Source organism: Haemaphysalis longicornis, unplaced genomic scaffold, assembly GCF_048455015.1.
Source record: "Haemaphysalis longicornis isolate Haplotype H1 unplaced genomic scaffold, Haemaphysalis longicornis Haplotype H1 scaffold_7, whole genome shotgun sequence".
Taxonomy (NCBI): domain Eukaryota; kingdom Metazoa; phylum Arthropoda; class Arachnida; order Ixodida; family Ixodidae; genus Haemaphysalis; species Haemaphysalis longicornis.
Genome location: NW_027526422.1, coordinates 71698770 through 71719858, shown reverse-complemented (window position 1 = coordinate 71719858; position 21089 = coordinate 71698770). Strand labels below are relative to the sequence as shown.

Below are 21089 nucleotides of genomic sequence, written 5' to 3'. Positions count from 1 at the left end.
ACAGTCTGCTGGGGTAGTCACCAAAAAAGGTTTACGCACAAGTATTTCAGTTCCAGCCAGTACGTGAATGCCGTCAATTTTGGCATAGGAAAAGGGGGCGGTACTACTCCCCAGTGAAATTTCAAACTTGTCAAATTAAACCTTGCAAACTTAAATCTCAGAGATCCCTCTGCCAATTTTTCTAGGAAACTTATGCCGTACATTTGAAAAACAGAAGTATCCGTACTTATACGGAAGGTGCCACGGCCTAGAAATAATGCAAGCAGACAAAGTTCATTGCAAATTTCCCAACTCGTGTCGCTGTCAAGCTGTCCAAGCATGTGCTTGCTTCTATTACTGATGCAGCAAACCTTTCAGGGGCATCCTTTAAAGAGTAAAAGATTCTTTCCCTTCTTGGTTTATTTTTTGCTCTTACACATGGTTCTTCACAAGGCGTTTCTGTAATCCATGACAATCTTGTTTACTATTTTTGGAGTTGGGATGCTACTTTTTGCAGGCTGGTTTTAGCAAAGGCACAGACAATATCCCTGGTCGATTGTACTAACACCTGCCGCCTTCTGCACCTTTGATTAAAGAAAATATGTGCCTGCACACACACGGGCAATGTCGAAACAGAAACAGCCAGGATGCGACATAATCTTTTAGGTAATTTGAAACACCGACAGGTAGCAGTGAGCAAATTCCACCAGAAAACCGATTCTCTAACGCGCTGCATCCTTTTTTGACAAAGACAAGTCAAACAGCATCGGAAATAATGCAATTTAGGCTAGAGATTTTCACCATATATGCAGTAACAAATGCTGTTTACAAATAATTTTGAATTCTTTACACTGAGTAATGGATCGCAAAGTCTGCAGCATCTTTCAATCAGCGCCTTGTCAGTCTTGAAACAGCACGCACCACCCAACCACTGTGCAACCATTTTTATTCAAATGTGTGGTGCCACTAGCCAAGCAAGAGCTTTCTGTAATGCCATTCGCTTTGGTGGGAGTGCAGAAAACAAGCTTGAGCTTTCTCTATGCTCGCTTAGTAAATGCAGTGAATGCAGGGGCGCTAAGCTGCATGCAACGGCGCTGGGAGGCATTTCATCCAAGCGCATGCTTTTTTTTTTTTTTTTTCAGGTTAAAGGAGATTCGACTCAGTCCAAAAAAGCCCCCGTTTCATTGCCATAAAAAACAAAAAAGTTCCAAAAAAGCATGCAGTGAAAGCAAACTTGCAGGCATACCACTTTTATTATGCTACCTGCTACTTCTTCAAAAAATGAATAAAACAGTCGAGGTAAAACATAAAGTGAAGACAGGCAGGAGTAGACACTTAAAAAAAACTAGCCTGGTAAGTAAAAAAATGCATATTGCAACGAAAATAGGTAGTGTAAATATGGCTCTAACTCCTGAAAAAAAGTGTCACCAGGAACATATTTAAGGTACTAAGAGACGGGGAAAAAATGTGTGGAAACACCAATAACTAGATATGTCGCTGAACACTTGGGAAAAATAGCATCTCAACATTTCAGCGCAAGAGACAGCAAAAACACACGACGAGCTTCTGCAAAAATGAGTATGCGCAGAAACTAAAGCACACAACTGAAAAATTTTTGTGCGTCTGTGAAAATACCGAAGGCAAGTAGCTGAACATTTCAAAGAATTATAATGCAAAAGATATGGTAAAAAATTTCGTTCGGGGGGGATAGGCATACGGCCCACTAGCAACCTAAAGCGGTCAAATGAGATTTACAAAACGAGAAGTCTCCAAACCTTCACTGAAAGGCGCGACACTCGAGGGAGAGAGAGAGAACAGGCTCGCACGCACACACACATCTGTACAAGCGCTGGTTTGAAAATAATGACGCGAAAATTTGGCTTCACTTTGAAGCGGCAGCGATGGTGTTTGGAGACTTTACACCTCTTCTCTGCTCCTACCGTAGCCACAAGATCCTAGTACAGATGCCTTGAGGAGCACTAATGCAGTTTCACAACAAGACTCTTGAGGGATTCCATTATATCAGCGTATAAGTAGCTTATAAAAAAGGAATTAACTTCAGAAAAATGGGGGCACCATATAGCAAGCTAACATTTCTTTAGGCTAAGAAAATATCTACACCGAGAGCCTTATGACCAAGCAGGAGAGTGATTTTCAGTTCAGCGTTGATAAAATGAAAGCTTGCAGCTAATTGTGTCTGATATAAGTGCACAAGAAACAGCAGCGGGGCTAGAAACAGGCTAGCCTTGCTATCTGAAACAAAACAAACAAAAAATTGTACTGATTGCAATCTTCAGATGGCGCACACATGAAAGGAAACATCTAGCACTATGGCATTGTGTGCCTGCAGCACTGAAACCACAATTGGTCTTTGCGCATACTGAAGCTAATTTCCTTCCTTGAGATGGGTTGAGTCACCTGTTATAGCCACAAAATGTTGTACAGGTACAAAAGTTTATGCCTATTAAAACAACACCGGCCACGTTTACAATCGCTGCTCATCAAGCAAATCTTACATGGAACTGGCACCTAGCAAAACACTGGAAAAAAAAAAAAAAAGACACCAAGAAAGAAACGCAAGATTTCCCAAATGCAAGAAAGCCACGCGTCCAAGCTTTCCTTCCTTAATTATATAAAACGCTACAGCTCGATGTTACCTGAACACTTTACATGAACAAAATGACCAAAAGATCAAGGAAAGCTCGCAAGGGAGTCCTAAAATCAGTGAGCTAAAATTGGTGTAGCAAGCGCAGGCCCCTTCGGCAAACAAGACACTGGACATAATAAAATGGACAGAGAAGGTTGGCTAAAACAAACGAGATAAGTGCTGCAGCCACACAATGGGGGCAAAAGGGTCAGTCGTCCCGTAAGAGAAAACATGGAGGCACTAGATGGTTTGCTGCAGCTTAAAAAGGCAGCTTACTCGCACAGTGGGTCTGCATCTTTCCCCCCACCCTCCCCCCCACCCGCACATCTACTTTCGAAAATAGCCGCATAAGCGCGCACAGGCTTTCCCCCTCCTCCCTGAAGAAGCCAGCGAGGATGCTTGACTAGCTCTAGATTGCATCCCGCTCCTTTTCCCCACAAAGAGAAGGCGTTTTCAAGCGAAGCAAACACTGCAAGCACAAGTGCACAGACACGCACGCACGCACACGTGACACCACGGCGACACTTTCCCGCTCCTTCCTCGGCATGCCGACCTCCTTTTGCTTAGAGACCACCTCCTTTGCGATGGGGTTACTTCGCCATTCCAGGGATCTTTGACATCATCTGCATCACCGGAGGGAAAGAAGTTAAAAAAGAAAAAAGAAAGAAAGAGAGAGAGAGGGCAATATAACACTGCAGTTTTGATAACAATGCATTAAGACAGATTGTGCTGGGAAAGCAACGCAGCTTTACCCTCAAGACATTGCAGCTACCTTAGAAGTCCCCAAAACTTCTTCAGGTTGCTTTCCCACATTCAACCAAGTGCTATAAATGGGCACTGCAAGCACAACATTGAGATGACTGATGCACGTGAAAACCGTCTGCACCACCCAGCAATCGAAGTTTAAATGGGCCACGAAGACAAAATACAAGCTTGGTTCACCAAAGGCCAACTGCCCTGAAAATTCTGACCTCTTGAAAGCCATATTTAGGTATGTCTAAAAAGACAGATACAAAACACGACAGCTGAAATACGAGCGTGCATGGCGCGACTGAGCAGCAAAAACCAGCAATTTTGAAAAACCGAAATTGAGAAGAGCGTGGCCATTACGGCCAGGATGACGTGACGTTGCAGCCGGTGAGCAAGCGGCTGGAGCAAACCTGCACACAACGACTGCGCACCCGACTGCCCTCAGAGAAGACCATTGATTGATTGTGGGGTTTAACGCGCCGACGCAACGCAGGCGATGAGGCGCGCCGTAGTGGAGGGCTCCGGATTAATTTTGACCACCTGGGGATCTTTATCGTGCGCCGAAATCTCGTACACACGGGCGTTTTTGCTTTTCGCCTCCATCAGAAAAGCGGCCGCCGCGGCCGGGAAACGAACCCGCGACCTCGTGCTCAGCAGCGCAACGCCTTAGCCACTGAGCCACCGCGGCGGGTTCAGAGAAGACCACCCAGCGGCGCTCGACCGGTTTTCCTGGCTAGCCGGAGGGCTAAGCTCTTGGCCGGCTGGCATGTAACTTTCGCTGCACGGCTGTTGGCATGATCTGCCGCAATTAAACTGATCTGCCGCAATTTTAAAATCTGAGCAATTTTAAACATTTCTAACTTATTAACAATGCATTTCACGGGGCTACCAATCCTGTCCCAGCTGGGTTGGTGGCAGTATGTACTGTATTTCCAAAATTACATTGGCCGAGGTGAAATTCGAGTGCAGTTGGCCCTTGCACCTATGACGACGACGCCAATTTTATCACCAACTCCAAACAAATATTGACGATGCGTATTGAGGAGAACAGTTGAAGGAGTGGCAACTCCCCAGGCATTTTCTGGTGAGGTTTCTATCACATCACAGGATCTTGTTTGTGCGATTGGCAGCTGCCAACCCAAGCAACCATAGAGTTTCATACAATAATAACTAGAGGGGAAACTGGCGCTAGTGTCAACGCGAACATGGCAGCGGCACTTACGCTTCAATGGGAATGATGGGTAATTGTGGAACCGGATTGCGTAGGATCGAAACAAGCTGCTGGCTGCACAAATTGTGTTTTTTGACAAAAAAACTCTTATTGTCCGGTTCTCCGTTTACAAATTACACGGTGAACAAAAAAGTTAGTGACAAAAAATTGGTTTTGTACGAAATAAAATGCTGCGTTAAATAAAAAGCAGACGTGGAGTCGAGGAGGTTTGCGGAGCAGGTTTGCCATTTGCCGCCAAATACAGCAGGACGCGGACTTCTTTAAAAACTACTTGTAAAAAGTTTCGGCGCTGGTGGTTTGTAATAGGAAGCGAAAAGTTTTTGTGCTCATAAAAAAAAGAAACCGATTACCTTTGGAGAAGTTATTCTTGCCTGAATTAGTGACATTCATCAAGCTGCGTTGCTATCAACCGCCGATACTGCTGGTCTACGTTGTAGGAGCCGGCGTTCGCACGGTAGGTGTGGCTGTTCCAAGCGATTCGCAACCGTCGTTAGCTTCGACATTGTTCTGCCGAATAAGCAGCGCCACAACTCCTTATTCGCAGACAACTTCACCGCACAGAGCGCCGTCGTTTGTGTTTTCGTGCTCGCTGTGCCGGCAACGAATTGATAACCCACCCAATTCGCAACTCTAGTTATAAAACTTTCTACTCAGGGTGGCGTCAGTGCGCGCGCGGCATGCAGTTCAAGGAGAAACGTATTTTTGATAGATTCTTCCAACACACCGCATAGGCAAATGCGTTCATGTAAATCCAAAACGAAAACGAAACTGCCAGCAATCCATAGTAACTTCCGCAAGCCATTGAGCGCCAATCCGAATCCACAACTACCCATCACGCCCATTGAGGCGTATGATCGCAGCGCCAGTTTCCCCTCTAGTTATTTGTATGAAACTCTATGCAAGCAACCTCCAAGAAAGAAGACTGGACTAACTATTGCAGTGGTGCCTCTGATTCTGTTTGGTCGCATCCCTGCAATGCTGAAGTGCAGCTAGCACATTGATAATATGTTTCTACTGCTGTCCTCCATTGCATCACTCCTGCCCTTATGCCACCGTAGTGCAAAATTTCAGTTTTTCCTTCCCTGCGTTTTTCATCCAAAGAAAAGCCTTTTGTGGCTGGAATGCGAGCTGAGTGAGTAATACCTGTGCTACATGGCACGCTTCGATTGGCAGTTGAACGCTCACCGTGTATATTTACAATGGGGCACTCGATAAACAATTGGTTCGAGGGCCTTCGGAAGGCTTTTGAAAATGGCCGTGTAGCACAGGTATTACGAACGGTAGTTCTTTCAAACTGAATCCCATTGTATCTTGTCCTCGTGGCCCCTTCCTTCACTGTCAGTCTCAACAGGAAGACTAACTGCAAGTGGAAGTAGACCCTGCACAAAACAGCTTGACAGCTACAAGAGTGCCCGTCGGCCACCGACCTTGGTGAGGTCGACGCCGGTGAGCGCCTGGACGGTGGGTGGGATCTGGCTGACCAGCTTCGTCACCTCGGCCACGGTGCGATCGTCCCCGCTGACCATCACGATCTCCTCCGTCTTGGCCAGGGGCGCCGACACCTCCGCTGCGATCTGCACATCGGGAGGAGCGACAGCGGGGTCGGCAATCGGACGGAGAGCAAGAGAAGACGAAAGGGTAGGCATGCAGAAGTACTGAACAGCTCCACTTTTGCATCATGAAGCTTAGTGCCTTGTACGTTGTATTTTTTTTTTTTTTTTGAACAGATGACAAACAGTGGGCAACAAGAGAATTTTGGAAACAAGCATTCAGCTGTGCATTCTTGGATTACGGGATGATGAACTGTGTGATGCAACAACGGGCACATTGAAGTTGCCGCACACAATACTTCCCCTCTTGAACTTTCCTATGAGCCTCGATTTCAGCAATGATAAGAAGCAGTGCCCCAAGATTTGGTTCCTGTTCTCACAGCCACAAAGTTTCTTTGTAAGGTTTAACTGAACATTGAGGATAAGATGTGAGCACTGATAAACATTTCTTTGAAGGCTTCAATGCTGCACCCAACTGCTCCAACTTCCAACTTGGTGTTTTAGATGATTCATACGCGAAGGGCGGGGATTAGAGTCTTCTAGTGTTCAACTTTCTCCCCTCACCCTGGCGAAGAAGAGGCTTGTGAGTGTGCAACTCTTGAACGGCCTTCAATCTAATATCAAGAAACTAAGCTCTGTTTTAACATTCAATAGAAAGCTGACCTTTGGCAACGTGTCGAGGACGAGGCTGAGGATGGCAGCGTCGCCAAACTGCTTGTAGGCGGCCGCCTTCATGCGCATCCGCTCCGCATCAGCCTTCCCCACCGCTTCGATGGCGTAGCCCTCGGCCGCACCAGCCATCTTGATGCGCTCTGCCTCGGCCCGGGCCACCTCTACCGTTTGCGTCCTGCTCTCATCAGGGGGAGGGAATGCCAAAGGCAGGGCGGCGTCAAAACGGGGCACTCACAAGGCTGACAGGAAACACGTGCGGCACCTGACGATATTTCCCCAGGGATCCACAAGGCCTCCAAGCAAACATGCAAAAAGTTGACTTTTTTCCCCCTTTCGCCTGCAACGAGTGCAGCGTTCGAGCCGAAAGAGTGAAAGCATTACCAGAAGAGGACAAAGATTACAACTGAGGTCTTTAAAAAACAGGGAACATCTCAATCCTGTTAAACGCCTCGAGAGGCACTGTAGTGGACGAATTTAAAAAAAAAAAAAAGAGAGAAAAACAAGACAGGGCTACACTGCCCGTCAAGATGTTAAGCAGATATCAACTTACCCAAATGCAGTGGTGGAACAGACAACTGGCTACTTGGAGCAGTGCTTGGAGCAGCAAAAATGTGGATTTGGAGCACCCTTTCCAGCTTTTGGAGCAGGTTATTTTGGACCACTTAAAGGAGCCATGAAGACAAAATACAAGTTCACTTTATTAGAAATACTGATTAGTCCCGATAACAATGATACTACTATCATCGCAATCTTCGAACAAATAACGGAGATATTAAAGAAAACGTGTGAAGCAGTCACGACCCCCGAGCCAATTTCCCGCAACTTTTCTATGACGTCACGGAACCTTGTCTGTGCGATTGGCGGCCGCCTGACCTGTCGCGACGACACATGACTGGACGTCTGTAATGGGGCCTCTAGTTCCATTTGACCGCATCACTTGAATGCTAATGTGCAGTTAACGCACTGAAAATTATGTTTTATTGTTGGCCCGTATGACGTCATTCTTGCTCATAACACGTCACTGTGGCGCAAAATTTGAAATTTTTTAGATACTTCTTGCTTTTTTTGTTAAAAAACATCTTTTGTGGCTGTAATGGAGCTGAGTGAGATACTGAATCCTAGTTCTTTCAAATTAATTGAAGTTGTATTTTCTCTTCATGGCACCTTTAAATTGTCATGCAAGGACTACTACCCAGAGTCAAGCGCGATTCCTCGACATGCAATTAAACTGCAAAATAAAGAAAACCACATAGACCATAAAAGACCAAAAGAAGCTTTTAGGTGTTTTTGTTTCAAAAATTTATTTGAAGCACAAAAAAACTAATTCAAGAGAACAATTGTACAAGGAGCCTCACTGCTTTCTGCACGACACTGGACAGGTTTACTTGCTTTTCTGCAAACAATGAAGCTTTGAAAGAGCCTCCGATAGCTTCATCTGGCCCTCCTTCAAAAGGCTTTGACCACTCTGAACATCACCAAAGCACTTCTTACTCATGCCCCTTGAAATGAGGAGGTCAGCGTTACTCAGCATCTTCTTGGCTGAGTCGAGCGGCGGGCTGGAGGAGCGGCGGGCGCGCACTTTCATACGGCCTGCGCTTCGGGTATAGTTTCCACCTTTCACCGCCGCTAGTTCGTGGCGCTGCGGGCCAAACCTCGCCGGTTGACCTACAGCACGGGCGGGGTAGAGCGGCGGCGCGCGCGCATTGGCCACTGCTCTAGCCCTGCCGTGGCTACACGTGATACCTGTCCGTGTAAATTTAGATGTGCGTCATTAAAATAGGCGACTCCTTCCCCCCTTCTGAATTTTCGGTCTAATAGGGTCAAACAGCCTAACATTACCACTCGGAAGCGCCTAACCAAAAAATTGAAAGAAACATTTTAACTCGGGGCACATGAAGAAAAATATGCGAGGCCTTCATATTTTATCAGCGACTGTATTATATGAAAATGGTGCGGCAGGCAATAAACGCGGCATTTTCTGTGACAGAAATATCACTTCTTATTTTTTCTTTCGGATGATGCCTTGGTTTGCACGCGCAGGGCACAACCAGTGACGCGAAGGATTTCCCGCCGAAGGAGATACGGTTATCGCTTAGCTAAACGTGTTTCTGCTGCTCACGCTCTGGTCGGGCTGAGGGGACCACTGGCAGTGAGCGCACTGTCAAAAACATACAGCTAAAACTTTTAATCATGCAACTGAAGTGCACAACGAGTTTTCTTTTTGGTGAGATATAGCAGCGAAGGCATTTATTGGTACGGGTGACATTCCGCGGCAGATCCAAAACACGTGCGGCAAGCGTTGTCGGCTCGCTCGGCCAGAGGCGATGCGTCGACTAAGAAAAAAGAGGGTTGGGAGGGTAGAGGGTTTGTTCGAAGCGCCCTCACTCTGTCAAGAATCTGCTGTATCGTTTCCTTGTTGGGTGCGCAGGCCGTATGAAAGTGCGCGCTCGCCGCTCCTCCACTCCGGCCGTGAGTTTCGTTTTCGTTCCCGGTAGAAACCGCCGTTACCCGCTGTCTATTTTGGAGCACACATGGAGCAAATATTCAAAATAACACGCTTTTGGAGCGGCATGGAGCAGGGTGACCTTATTGGCGCAGCTTGGCGCAATTGGCGCAGCAGTTCCACCACTGCAAATGTCAATTTTCTTGCAGTACATCTCAATCCTGAACTGGTCGGTCAGTCAGGAAATCACTATTTTCTGACCGTGCCTTTCCGGACAAAGGACTGTCGAGCCCCTTCTAAGCATGGCTGCTCTTGCACAGCGCTCGCTGTTAGCTACACACTAATAACTAAAGAAGGCGACAACCAGGAGGGAGGAAGATGCAGCAGAAGGAGGGAGGGCAACCACAACGCACCTCTTTCCCTGGGCCACCATCTCCACGCGGTAGGCCTCTGCCTCAGCCGGCAGCCGGATGGTGGCAGTGAGCTCCTTCTCCCGACGCAGGATCTCCTTCTCCTCCACCGAGATCTGCTTGCGCCGCTCCACCACGTCGATCTCGATCTCCTCGTTACGGATCTTCTGCTTCATCTTGGCCGCCTGAAGCTCGTACGCCAGCTGCGCCTCAGCTTTCTGCAACAAAGGGGAACGCAGACAACAATGAACAAGCAATTTTGCCGGTGGAAGTATACAGAACCCCCTTCCCTTTTCACCAACCTATAGGTGGTATTCATTGAAAAGTTTAGCTGTCAATTTCTTCACTTGGCAACACTGAAATGGCCACGGACATGGCGTGGCTTGTGCCACTGCGGCCGCACGCCCGAAGAAAAAAATAACACCGGCGTGCGTCGTCTGCTCCGTTTCAACCCGATTCTCAACGGTGGTGTCAGAAGAGTTGTTAATCGCACTCACATCGGAGTCAAGGCATTACATTGCGTTTGGCGGGCTAGAGCTTGGAATGTCCAACCCATATCATGCGCTTAGCACAGACAAGTACCGCCATCACGCGGAGCCCGACGTAACCAGTGACAGCGCGCTCACATGGTTGCCTGCATGCATGCGTGCCTCACTATTGAATACAGGCTATTCAGTGGTAAACCGAAATAGCATTTCTTAAACATTTGCAGACCCTTAATAAGGAAATGAACAGTGAAACTGCCTTGCACATGCGTAAAACAAGAACCACAGCACTGCTAGTGAAAACAAAAACAGTCACAGAAAAAATACCGTAGAATGTCGAGTAAGGGCCACACCCTCCTTTTTTGGCCTAATAATTTTGAAGAAAAAAAGTTTGTGTACAGTACGACTGTTTTTTTGGACTCCAAATATTCGGACTTGCTGGATATTCCGGAGTTTTGCGAGGAACCACTAGTTGTCCCATAGGCGTAGTGTATATGAACAACGAATATTTTAGACAAAGTAAAGCCAGAAGTTAGATTTTCTGGACAAGATTTTCCGCAACAGAGCCACGGCGCAACTCCAGGACAACACCATTTTAATACTGAGCCACGTGGCTAGCTTCGGATTGGATGGGGATTGGCTTGACTCACACCGGAGTAACAAACTTTGATCTTGGAGGCCATGATTCTGGAGGCGCCAGTCTGCGGCAGAAGCAATCTCGGAAGCCGGAAACTGTTCGAAAAAGCATTGCCAACACTTTGGCGTTGCTGTCCAATGTTTACGAAGAAAACGTGATGCTTGCGGGAATGCAAGCAGATGTTCTGACACGTAGGAGGAATTCAAGGCAAGGAACCATTCGCGACTTCTTCAGCCCTATTTAAATGAAATAGTGTTTTTGAAACTTGCGGATTTTACTAACCACTCTTTTATTCAGGCTGTTTTCCGTTCCCCTCCAGTTCCGAAAAATCGGTCGGCAACTGTATTAGTTGCACTTGCCTTTTCAAAGTTCCGCCTGCACAGCCACGTGGTGCCACCACCCACTATTTCCCTAGGTAGCGCACGAACTCCATAGATAAGGGCACTGTGCCAGCCCTGCCATGCCAAGAGTTCTCTCTCCCTCTTACACGAGTTTATATGGTCGCTGACGTGGCCTGATCAGCCTGGCCTTAGAAAAAGTCTGAACTGAACATTGTCCAGCTAACTGTACGTACAAATTCAAGTTCCTCGGACACTGCCCAACATTCAGCGCAGCTAAAATATGTATTGAAAAAATGGCACATATCCATACATGCAATCAACATTTTCAAGTGTGTGAAAAAGAGTACAGCAACAACACTAATAACTTGAATGGAATAGTTCTGAATGCATAACATTTACAAATTCATTCGCTAATCAGCCTATTTATGTCCACTTCTGGATGAAGGCCCCTCCAATATGGGAGGTTTCAGCCAAATACTACACCAGAGGGGCTAATCTTGTTGCGTTTAAGTTGTTTGACTTATAAGGTTCACTTTTTTTTTTTACATTGTGTCATTTATAAAGGACCCTATTGATATCGCTGAATAATTACACAGTACTGCACGCATGCTAGCTGCCTTACCCGGGAGTTGACTTCCCCATCGAAGTTGGCCTTCTGTAGCTGGTACATCCGGTGGGAGTCCTCAATTTTCGTGTTGGCCCCGTACTTCACATCCATGGCAGACTTCTCACATTCTGCCTCCTGTAGAAAAGAGCGCAAAGACCCCCTTTAGATTAATCTTGATGGGTCGTGCTGAATTAAGCAAAAAAAAAAAAAAAAAAGTTGACGCCTCTTTAATAGGAACGGGTAAAACACAAGAGTGAAATGTGCCTTCACAGGAGCATTTAAATGTTTATTGTGCATTCATATCAACTTGCACATTGCTATTTATATTATGTCTGTATGGCACCGTTACACACATGAACGTTAGACACTGGATTGCACACGCCGGAACATTGCGTAAATCCGACTGAAATCACAGCCCACTGAAAACGAAACAGAACCGAAACCGAAAGCAGTAGGTGGCGGAGGGTGCCTCAATTCACCCGCGCCCCGCTTACACAAAGACGCTGGCATAGAGGCGACAACTGTCGGCGGTCATTAGCGTCATGATGAACTACTTCGCTTCGCCTCTCCTAGACGGCAGCACCATCTGAATGAACAAGGTAGTGGGAAAGATATAAGGCACATTTGCAGGCCTCCTTGCGCTTGAATTCATAGTGCAGTGGGCAGAGCGCTGTATACCTCCCGTTGCGGTGCGAGAGTTCGTGGTTCAAATGCGGGCAGAGCTGCGTCAATGGAACTTTTTCTGGCAATGTGATTTCTGTGACGGATTTGACGCCGGTGAGATCTTGGTGTACCCGGGCATAAAACACTTTTGTGTTAAAAGCTGGAATAAGAGTATCGAGCGGACAGCTTGATACCGTGATGAAAACCCTGAACTTGCTCTTATGCGTTACAGCCAAACTGACGAAAGGTCAACTAGAGTTTGCTGCAAAGATATCTGAAAAGCGTCAAGACATTGGCAACGAGCATCATCTCAGCACTAATGCACTTCCCTCAATGGGGCAGCATCCCAACAGCCTTTATCTACGCCAGTTTTCCCTCACCAATTCCAAACTTTGAAGGCATGAAACTGATGACTGCCACCATAAGTGACCACTAAAAAGCGCAAAGCTCACGGGTACGGCATCTGCTCCCGCCACTCCCATTTCTAGATCTCGCCTGGCCTCCCATACACCGGCAGCTTTCAGGCGCATGTGTGCGTGTTGTTCATTGGTCACAGAGTGCTTACGTTTCAGAGAAGCCCCTAGTAGGATTCATCATTGTTTTTTTTCGGTGAAAACAGATAAACAACAAGCACGTGCACGCTTGAAAGCCACCGGCATACAGAAGGCCAGGAGAGCTCTCGAACCGGAAGTGGTGGGAGCAGACGACGTACTCGTGAGCTTTTGCGCGTTTTACTGGCCACCTATTACATCCAGTTATGAAACACCCCGAGAAAGGAAGCGTTGTCAGTGCCATACGCACACGGATGCCGGCGTCCCTCTCGGCCTGGGCGACACCGATGTCAGCGTCGCGCTTGACGGCAGCGGTGCGGGCACGGCCGAGGGAGGTGAGGTATTCGACGCGGTCAAAGACGTCTTTGATGGTGAAGGAGAGGATCTCGATGCCCATGCGGCCAATGTCCGGCGCCGCCACCTCGCGTACCAGCGAGGCAAACTGGTCCCGGTCCCGGTACACCTCCTCCACCGTCAGCGTGCCCAGGATGGCGCGGAGGTGGCCCTCGAGAGTCTGCAGGATGACGGACTTGACGTGGTCCGTGTCCTTGCCCAGGAACTGCTCGGCGGCCGTGGAGAGGAACTCGCGCTCCGTCATCACCTTGCACTGGGCCACCCCCGTCACCGTCAGCGGGACACCCTGCGACGTCTCCACGTGCTCGCACCGGGGGGTCAGCGTCATCACCTGCAGCGACAGCCTGAGACGGAGAAAGGGGGAGAGGCAAGCAAGGCCTTCATCACTGCCGTTTTCTTCTTTCTGCACGCTTGGCGCTTTCAGAGGGATGTTGCGAGCAGGCAAAGGGTGGGTAGTTTCGAGGCACCCACCTTTGAACGTCTGTGACCAGCCACCAAGCCCAAGCCCAGCCTCCCACGACCATCTTTTTGCCCGCATTGCCACAGCATCCACCTGGAATAAGAGTCACAGGTAGTATCATTCACCACTTTCAACAACGGGAAAGCACGTTTTCCACGCGGAGGAATACTGCCACAGAGGGAAGAAAGTTCCCCTTGACACACACAAGTATTTGTAGCACTTAATTTCTTGAGGTGGGGCACCACCACCACCAAGCTATTTGGTGGGTCCACTGAAAGACGAAGGCCTCTCCCAGATATATTATTGGGAGGGTTCGGATAAATACCACTAGGGTGGCCAGATCCTCTTCTGATGAAGGAATGCTGCTTGCGCGCCACGGATCTTTGTTAGTACGGCCAGAGTCCTTCAATGCTTTACTGGTCACGAAACTTCGGCGCTCGTTCCATATAAAGACCGCGGGTGCCACTAAAGGCGCCAGATCCACCAGAGGCGCCAGATCGTGCGGCGCCACTAAAGGCGCCGCACGAAGGGCATCCAGCCGCTCGCTGCTTTTGGTGTCTGTGCGCTGATTAAGTGTGCTTTTTTTCGTAGTAGTTAGCGATGAATAGTTTAGTTATTGTGTATACCACCTGCCTTCAATGGAGTTTTATTTTTCGAAGTAAATTACCGTAGACTTCGGCCGCGAACGGCAACTGCTTTTGCGTCCTCTGGCACAAGCGCAGCGCCGTCGTGTTTGCGGATTTTTAAATCTCTATTGCTTCTTTTCCTAAAGCAAAAGTTGTAAATACCACACATATGGTAGCTCCGTAGTCACGGACTATTGCGTGGCTATCGATAATACAATAAAAAAAAAATGAAAGAAACCAAGTGCGCGTCGTTCAGACTAGGCTATAGGCACCGGACAGCGCCCAGAGGGCGGCACGGAGCCCGCGACACCCAGCGCCCCCTTCGACAGATATGCGCAACACTGGGTCAGTCCCCGCAAGCCGTTAGTAACGTTCCTGGCTGGGGGCCGCTCCTCTTTTTGCAGCGCGGACGAAGCATATTAGTCACCCCTTTTGGGCTTAAAACAAAGTAAGAGATTGCACAGTAATCCTGCCACACAGTGTACGTGAATGCAGAGGGATTTATTCAGTTGAATTCGCATATGGGAAGGCATATAAAAGCCGCATATGCGTGATGCGCAGAAGAGAAACGCTTGTAAAGCCTGCCTGCAGGCAAAACTTTCTCAAGATCGGAATGTTTTGCTTCAAAACGAAAACGTAATTTATATTGTTCAATCCACAAAAGAGGAGGCTGTCTGCAAATATAAGAAAAAAGCGAAAAAAGAACAATAGAACTGATTTTACCACACGCCACAAAAAAATTTATTATTACGAAAGGAGACAAAAGAGCGCGGTCCAGCGTACAAAAATATATATTTTTACGCTGCTATGTGCAGCACACGGAGGAAACAGACTATTGCGAACTAGCCAAGAACGACGCAACGCTTTTCTGAACGACGTTTATTAAAGCGACCTCCTGCTCTACAAAAGACTAGAATGAAACACAAACGTCGAAGAAGCAGTCCGCAGTGCGACGTGCACAGATGACCGTCTATAAAGTCAGTTGCGCGGCGTTGGCTATGCATGCATTACTCTCGGAACGTTATTAACCCTTTAATGCCGGTTGTCGCGAATTCGCGACATAATGAATAAAGCTGGCCAACAAACTCACGAAACCTTTGCTGCCTTCAGCAGCGGCTGTGATGTGTCTGCGGCAAAGAGGTGGTGGTTGCGCTCCAGACAGGTAGCGCCATCTCGTATAAGATGTTGAAAATAAACTCAGTACGTCCATCGGTTAACGGACTGCGCGCGCCACGTGCGACAGCTCTCACTTCTTCGTCGTTTTCTGTCTAACCATAGTGAGTACAAGGTCCTCCAATTTTTTTTCTATTTGCACGCATTCAGGAGACTGCCCACGAGGTGTTACATTGTCGAAAAATACTTTTTTTGTTGCATGCTTCTTGCTTTCGTGGTATGTCGCGAATTCGCGACACTTGGCAATTTAGGCAGTTTGCGGGGACTGCAGGTATGACGGTTTTTTTTTTATTTTATGGGAGAGGATGGATGTCAGATCGTTGTATGGAAGAAAAGGGCTTCGCACACGCCTGCCACCTGAGGATAACAGTGACGATAGCTGACTTAGTGACAGTGATTACGACGATGTTGACTACGATCCTCATGCACAAGCACGAGCTGCGCCTTGGGAGAGCCTCCATCAAAGCAGTGAAGATGAAAACGGTGACGTAGTGCCTTTGCCAGCTGCCTGTGCCAAACAGACAGTGAAGTGAAAAAAAACAGACTGTCAAGAACAGCGGGAAATCCCATCTTGGAATACTACTCTTCCTGAAAGAAACACTGTGCGAGCACCTACGGAATATTTCAAAGGGTTTTTTTGATGACAGCTTAATGCATTAAATCGTACAGCAGACCAATCTTTTTGCAACGCAAAAACCCAAACAAAGGGATGGCTCAAGTAGGCGATAAGGACCAAGTAGGCGATAAACTTGCATTCCAGATATTGGCCCAAGTGCCTGTTGTCGCGAATTCGCGACAAACCCAAAAGTCGGCGATTAAGTTGCATCCCGATAATACAACTGTGGAATGTAATCGCGGGGTCTGTTTAAAGCCGAAACACGAAAAAAATTTTTTTGTGGCCTATTTCATAATTCCGGCATTAAAGGGTTAATTTGAGATCCCTGGAAATAGGATCAAGAACATTGTCGAAGAAACAAAAATTCAAGTTAGCGACAAGGTGACACCCTTTCGATATCAAACAATATTGCCCGACAGGACGTACGACAAAAAGAGCAAACGGGCGCTCCGGTTGAAACGCCAGATAAGAAAACAGGAATCGGCCACGCGTGGTTACAAAACAATAAAAACGAACCCTAAGGGATAATTCGCGGAAATATGGAAAGTAAAAGCACAAGGACGTCCAAAAGCTTTTTTTTACATGCGAGCCTGAGCGCAAGGTAATACAAGTTTGCGAACAGGTAATGAAGCACTGCTACTACCTGACTGACCTGAAAAAAATCCGGCTTTAAGTTAGCCTTGTACAATTCTAGGTCCACGATGCTCTCTAAAGGGCACATTGGGTTTTTTCATTCTCACACACAGTGCATTCCCACACACTGTCACACACTTATAATGGAAGCTGAAATCTCCCGTTTCTTGCCTTGGAATGGCGCGCCTCCATTTCTCACGCAGCTCCCTGTCGCTCGGCAAACAGAACAAGGAAAGAGTTTCTGTTGTATCGTTATACAAGGAACGAAATCCCGGGACGCAACACGTGTTCGGCATTGTCATTACACTACTTAAGTCGCATCACAACAGCGCAAGATGCACGTTACATTGTTTTCCCGCACAAAACCAACACAACTCACCGCGTCTCCGCCGTTCGAGCCAGCGCAACGCCGCCCGACGAGTGACCTCGGTGAGATGGTGGCGCCACCGCGCGGCGGCCAAACGCAGCATATGACGCTCTCCCATTGAGTTAGGGAGCAGTTTCATGACCAGTAAAGCATTGAAGGACTACTCTGGTATGGTTGTACCCACCTAGTTTATTTAGGCCCACTCCTTTGCGATGCCATTTCCACCAGCCTCCGACTCGGCAGCACTTCAAAACAGCTCTCCCACAAACAATGAAAGCAATGAAGAGCAAAGGATGTCCCTTCCATAAGTAATGAGGAGAGCAATACCAAGTGAGAGTTATTTCCTGTGAAACCAATGCAAAAGACAAGCCATCAGATCAGGGCTCTGTAGCAGAGCCCTGATATTACCAAGAGCTACAAAAATAAGCACCGCCATGTTTTCTGTGGCATTAGAATGTAACACAAGCCACTATGCAAACTGTTGGTCTCAATTCAAAATATGAACAAATTTACCACTTCGTGTTTGCTTCAAACGTAACCGTGCTTTTGATTCACACATGCTCACATGGCAACTTTGCTTGAAAAACAGGAGCAAACCACAAATGTTTGATTATTAATACCACTACCAAAAAGAAAGAAAACCGTACTATTTGTTAGACAGAACCAACATTCCCTGGTAATATGCGCCAGCAAGTCCCATATGCACCCAAAAGAAAAAAAAAAAAATGTCACAGGGTTTTCACACGCTGAAGCTACAGCTGTAAGGTGCGGTCCAGTGGAGGACTTTGGATTAGCTCACACCACTTCAGGTCGTTGCATGACAAAACTATTTGCCTACAGGTGCCGTTTTTTAGCTCCACAAGAAAAACATGTCGAGAACACAGACCAAATTCACCAAAGCGTGTGCATTAACATACCTGTGCAGCTACCACTCTGTTACTGCTGCAGGTGTCGCACTCACCCAACTACATGCCATACAAAAACTTTTTTGACATGGAGGCAACTCCAATCACACCTTCCTGAACCCTTATAAGTTGGCCCTGACGTACCCAGGTCTGTACACCCCAAAGTGCAAGGCCGAAAATGCCAACCTGGATATGAATGCCCTGAGCTCCAACCCAAAGCCGAATGGCATCTCTCAAACCAAATAGGGTGGGAGACTGGTGACCAGCTCTGGGCCAGAAACGCAAATTCAGGCCGTGGACTGGGCTTTGGAAGGCGCCATGAAGCAAGGTCTTCTGGCCACCTCAAAGACAAGAAGCCCATCATTAATCTAACTGAATGATTGTCGATGAAATAAAATTGTTCCTCCTCCTTTTTGCCATACAGCATCACACACACCTTCACGAGTCACAACGAAGACTGCAAAACGAAGATTAACAATTACAAAGAAACTTTGATGCAACATGCCCGAGTGACAGGTTCCCAATCACGTCAATTCTGCGAACCAAAGCCACATTTCATTTTCCCCCAAGCCTGTATGACAGGAGCGAAAGAGAAAAAATGTAGCGGCATTCTGAGCGTTTGCTAATTGGTTTAGCTCTCGGTGTCCCAAAGGGAGCCCCAGGTGTGACAGCACGATGAATGTAGCTATTGTCTCCGTTCGAGGAGTCAGACTGCTCAGTGCAAGCGCAGCTTCTTTACGGCCCTCCCCGAGTGAGCGACTGTAGCCAGTAGTGCAAGAAACAAATACACATGAGCCGACTTTTCTTCACATCTGGACCATAGCTTATACTTAGCATTGCTGCACAATCACTAGCAGCGGTTATGACCCAAATGTATGTATGCACAAGGCAAAATGAAGTCTATAACAGGAGTTGTATGCTCTGTGCTGGAAGAGCTGGCTTGAACGAACACTCCCCAGTTCACACTTTGAGTCGTACAAGCTAAGCTCCTCCACCAATATGGCCTTTAGCCAAGGCCAATTGTTTCAAAAGCTCAGCATTTTAGCAACATACCTCAAGATTTTTGCCACGACAAACCTGTGTCCTCCTTGGGTTGAAAACGACATAACCTAAACAATTCTACCCTTACCATCTCGCAAAGCATGCCAAGAAGCTACGTGATCTACACTACACTAGCAGGTTTGAACCAGAACCTTGAATACGCAGTTATTTTAGCGAGGTGGTAGGCTACACAAATTTAAATATGCAGCCAAAATGAAAGCTTAGGCATTTGGAAGCTTGAAAACCAACTGCTTTAAGCTGTTTTCACTAAATTATGTTCCATACGAGCATACTTTTGCGCAAGCGATTCCCCCCCCCCTAGGGCGAAGTTTTAATGCAGTTGAAATTTAGCTGCAGTGCAAAAAACGTTAATCGGAAACGGACTTGAAACATGATAACGTGCAAAGGGACTACCTTCGAACAATTAACAGGGGAAAAAATTCATCCGAGAGCGCGTTAAGAAATTTAAGAGCAGTCTTAAATAGTGCCCAATTACACAACAACAACAAAAAAATAGCTGTCCTATTTAAAGCGCCGTACAAGGCCGACGGCACTCATCACGACGCGGCGAACCTGACACGGGTGCGCTGTTTTGATGCGCTTTCGACCGGTAGGCGTGGCATGCCGAGGTCGACCGGCTAGCCGCCGGACAGGAAAAATGCACAACAGAAATTTGTCCACGTGCTGCGTGTGACCTGGCCGCTAGGCTCACTCTTTAATGACCTATCACGTGTGCGTTCCTCTGGGCTACACCGCTTATTGCACAGAAGTTGCTATCAACCAGGTTTCGCTTTCAAAGTGTCGTATCATGGCACCGGGAGACGCGAAATGACTACGAATAAAGCTAACGCACAATCAATCTGACGATCACTGTTAAACCACAAAAAATAAGCAGCATGATTTCGCCAAGGACACCAAATTGAAAAGAAAAACTACGCCGGAAGCTATTACAGTCCTGCTCGGCATACTATTTCTACATGTTTGACGGGAACTTGGGCTACAATTATCTCGCCAACTACGGTCCAAAAAATTCACCATTTGCCGGGGTACAAATTCAATTACACGTAGGCAAGAAGCAGCCGCAAGGCAAATGACTACCAGTAGGTACAGCGAAATTTCTATTCCGCACTGAAATATTTAACCTACTTAGCGCAGCGCGATTCGAACGAAAAAATAAGAGCAAGAAAACGTGCGCTTGCCACAAAAGCGCGCGAGATTAGCGCGTGCTTGCTAGAACAGGTGATCCGCTAACCGCGCGCCAAGCAGCCTGTTTACGCGAGTCGCGGTCACGCTTAACCGGCGCCCGCAGCATTTCTCTTTCACGCACCACGCGTCCGAGAAAAATAGCCGACGCAAAGAAGCAAAACATGTGCGCAACTGAATCGGCTGTTTATTTTTACGAGTAGGCCTAGTCCGAAAACTGTTTTTATGGGGATGCGGCTGCTCGCCGAGCATCTTCGGCGTCAGTCGGGCTGGAAACGAGCGGGCAATGCGGATACGCTTGAGGGGAGAATCGTAATACTCACCGGAGACTATGAGGGCCTCGTTGGGCCCAACAGTCTGTATGTTGCCCATGGTTTATCCTTTGCACAGCCGCACCGTTCGTAGAGATCGAATTGCCCGGACAAAAGACGCCGCCGTTCTCAAGCGAGCCAGTCGAGCCGCGGTCTACCGTTGCCCACCATTGAATAACAGGCGTCGGGAGCAGCGCGAACTGCGCGTGTCGGTTGGGCAAGAGTTCGTTGGCGTATCCGACGCGACGATAGCGTCGATAGCGTGCTTATGGGCGTTCCTCCTCGTATTTCCCCCAAGATGATAGCGGCGGCCGTACGTAAACGACGGACAACTCCCACTCCTCATGCGGCGAGGGCAGCGAGGGTTGGCTGGCTTCCGTGCGGACTTGCGTGCGTTAGCAACGGTTGTTAGGTTGCCCTCTTCTCTTCATTGT

At 47.6% G+C, this 21089-nt stretch overlaps 1 protein-coding gene across 1 annotated transcript; it reads right to left on the bottom strand.

The window, feature by feature from the left end:
* Nucleotides 1–908: 908 nt before the first annotated feature.
* Flo2 (flotillin-2) lies at nucleotides 909–21018 on the bottom strand. Its single transcript, XM_077677766.1, has 8 exons — nucleotides 20668–21018; nucleotides 13792–13873; nucleotides 13217–13664; nucleotides 11768–11887; nucleotides 9686–9900; nucleotides 6821–7004; nucleotides 6035–6181; nucleotides 909–3249 (listed from the first exon to the last, which is right to left on the bottom strand). Exons 1-8 carry the CDS (start codon nucleotides 20714–20716, stop codon nucleotides 3217–3219), a joined length of 1278 nt encoding a protein of 425 aa, XP_077533892.1. The 5' UTR covers nucleotides 20717–21018; the 3' UTR covers nucleotides 909–3216.
* Between the last annotated feature and the right edge of the window lie 71 nt (nucleotides 21019–21089).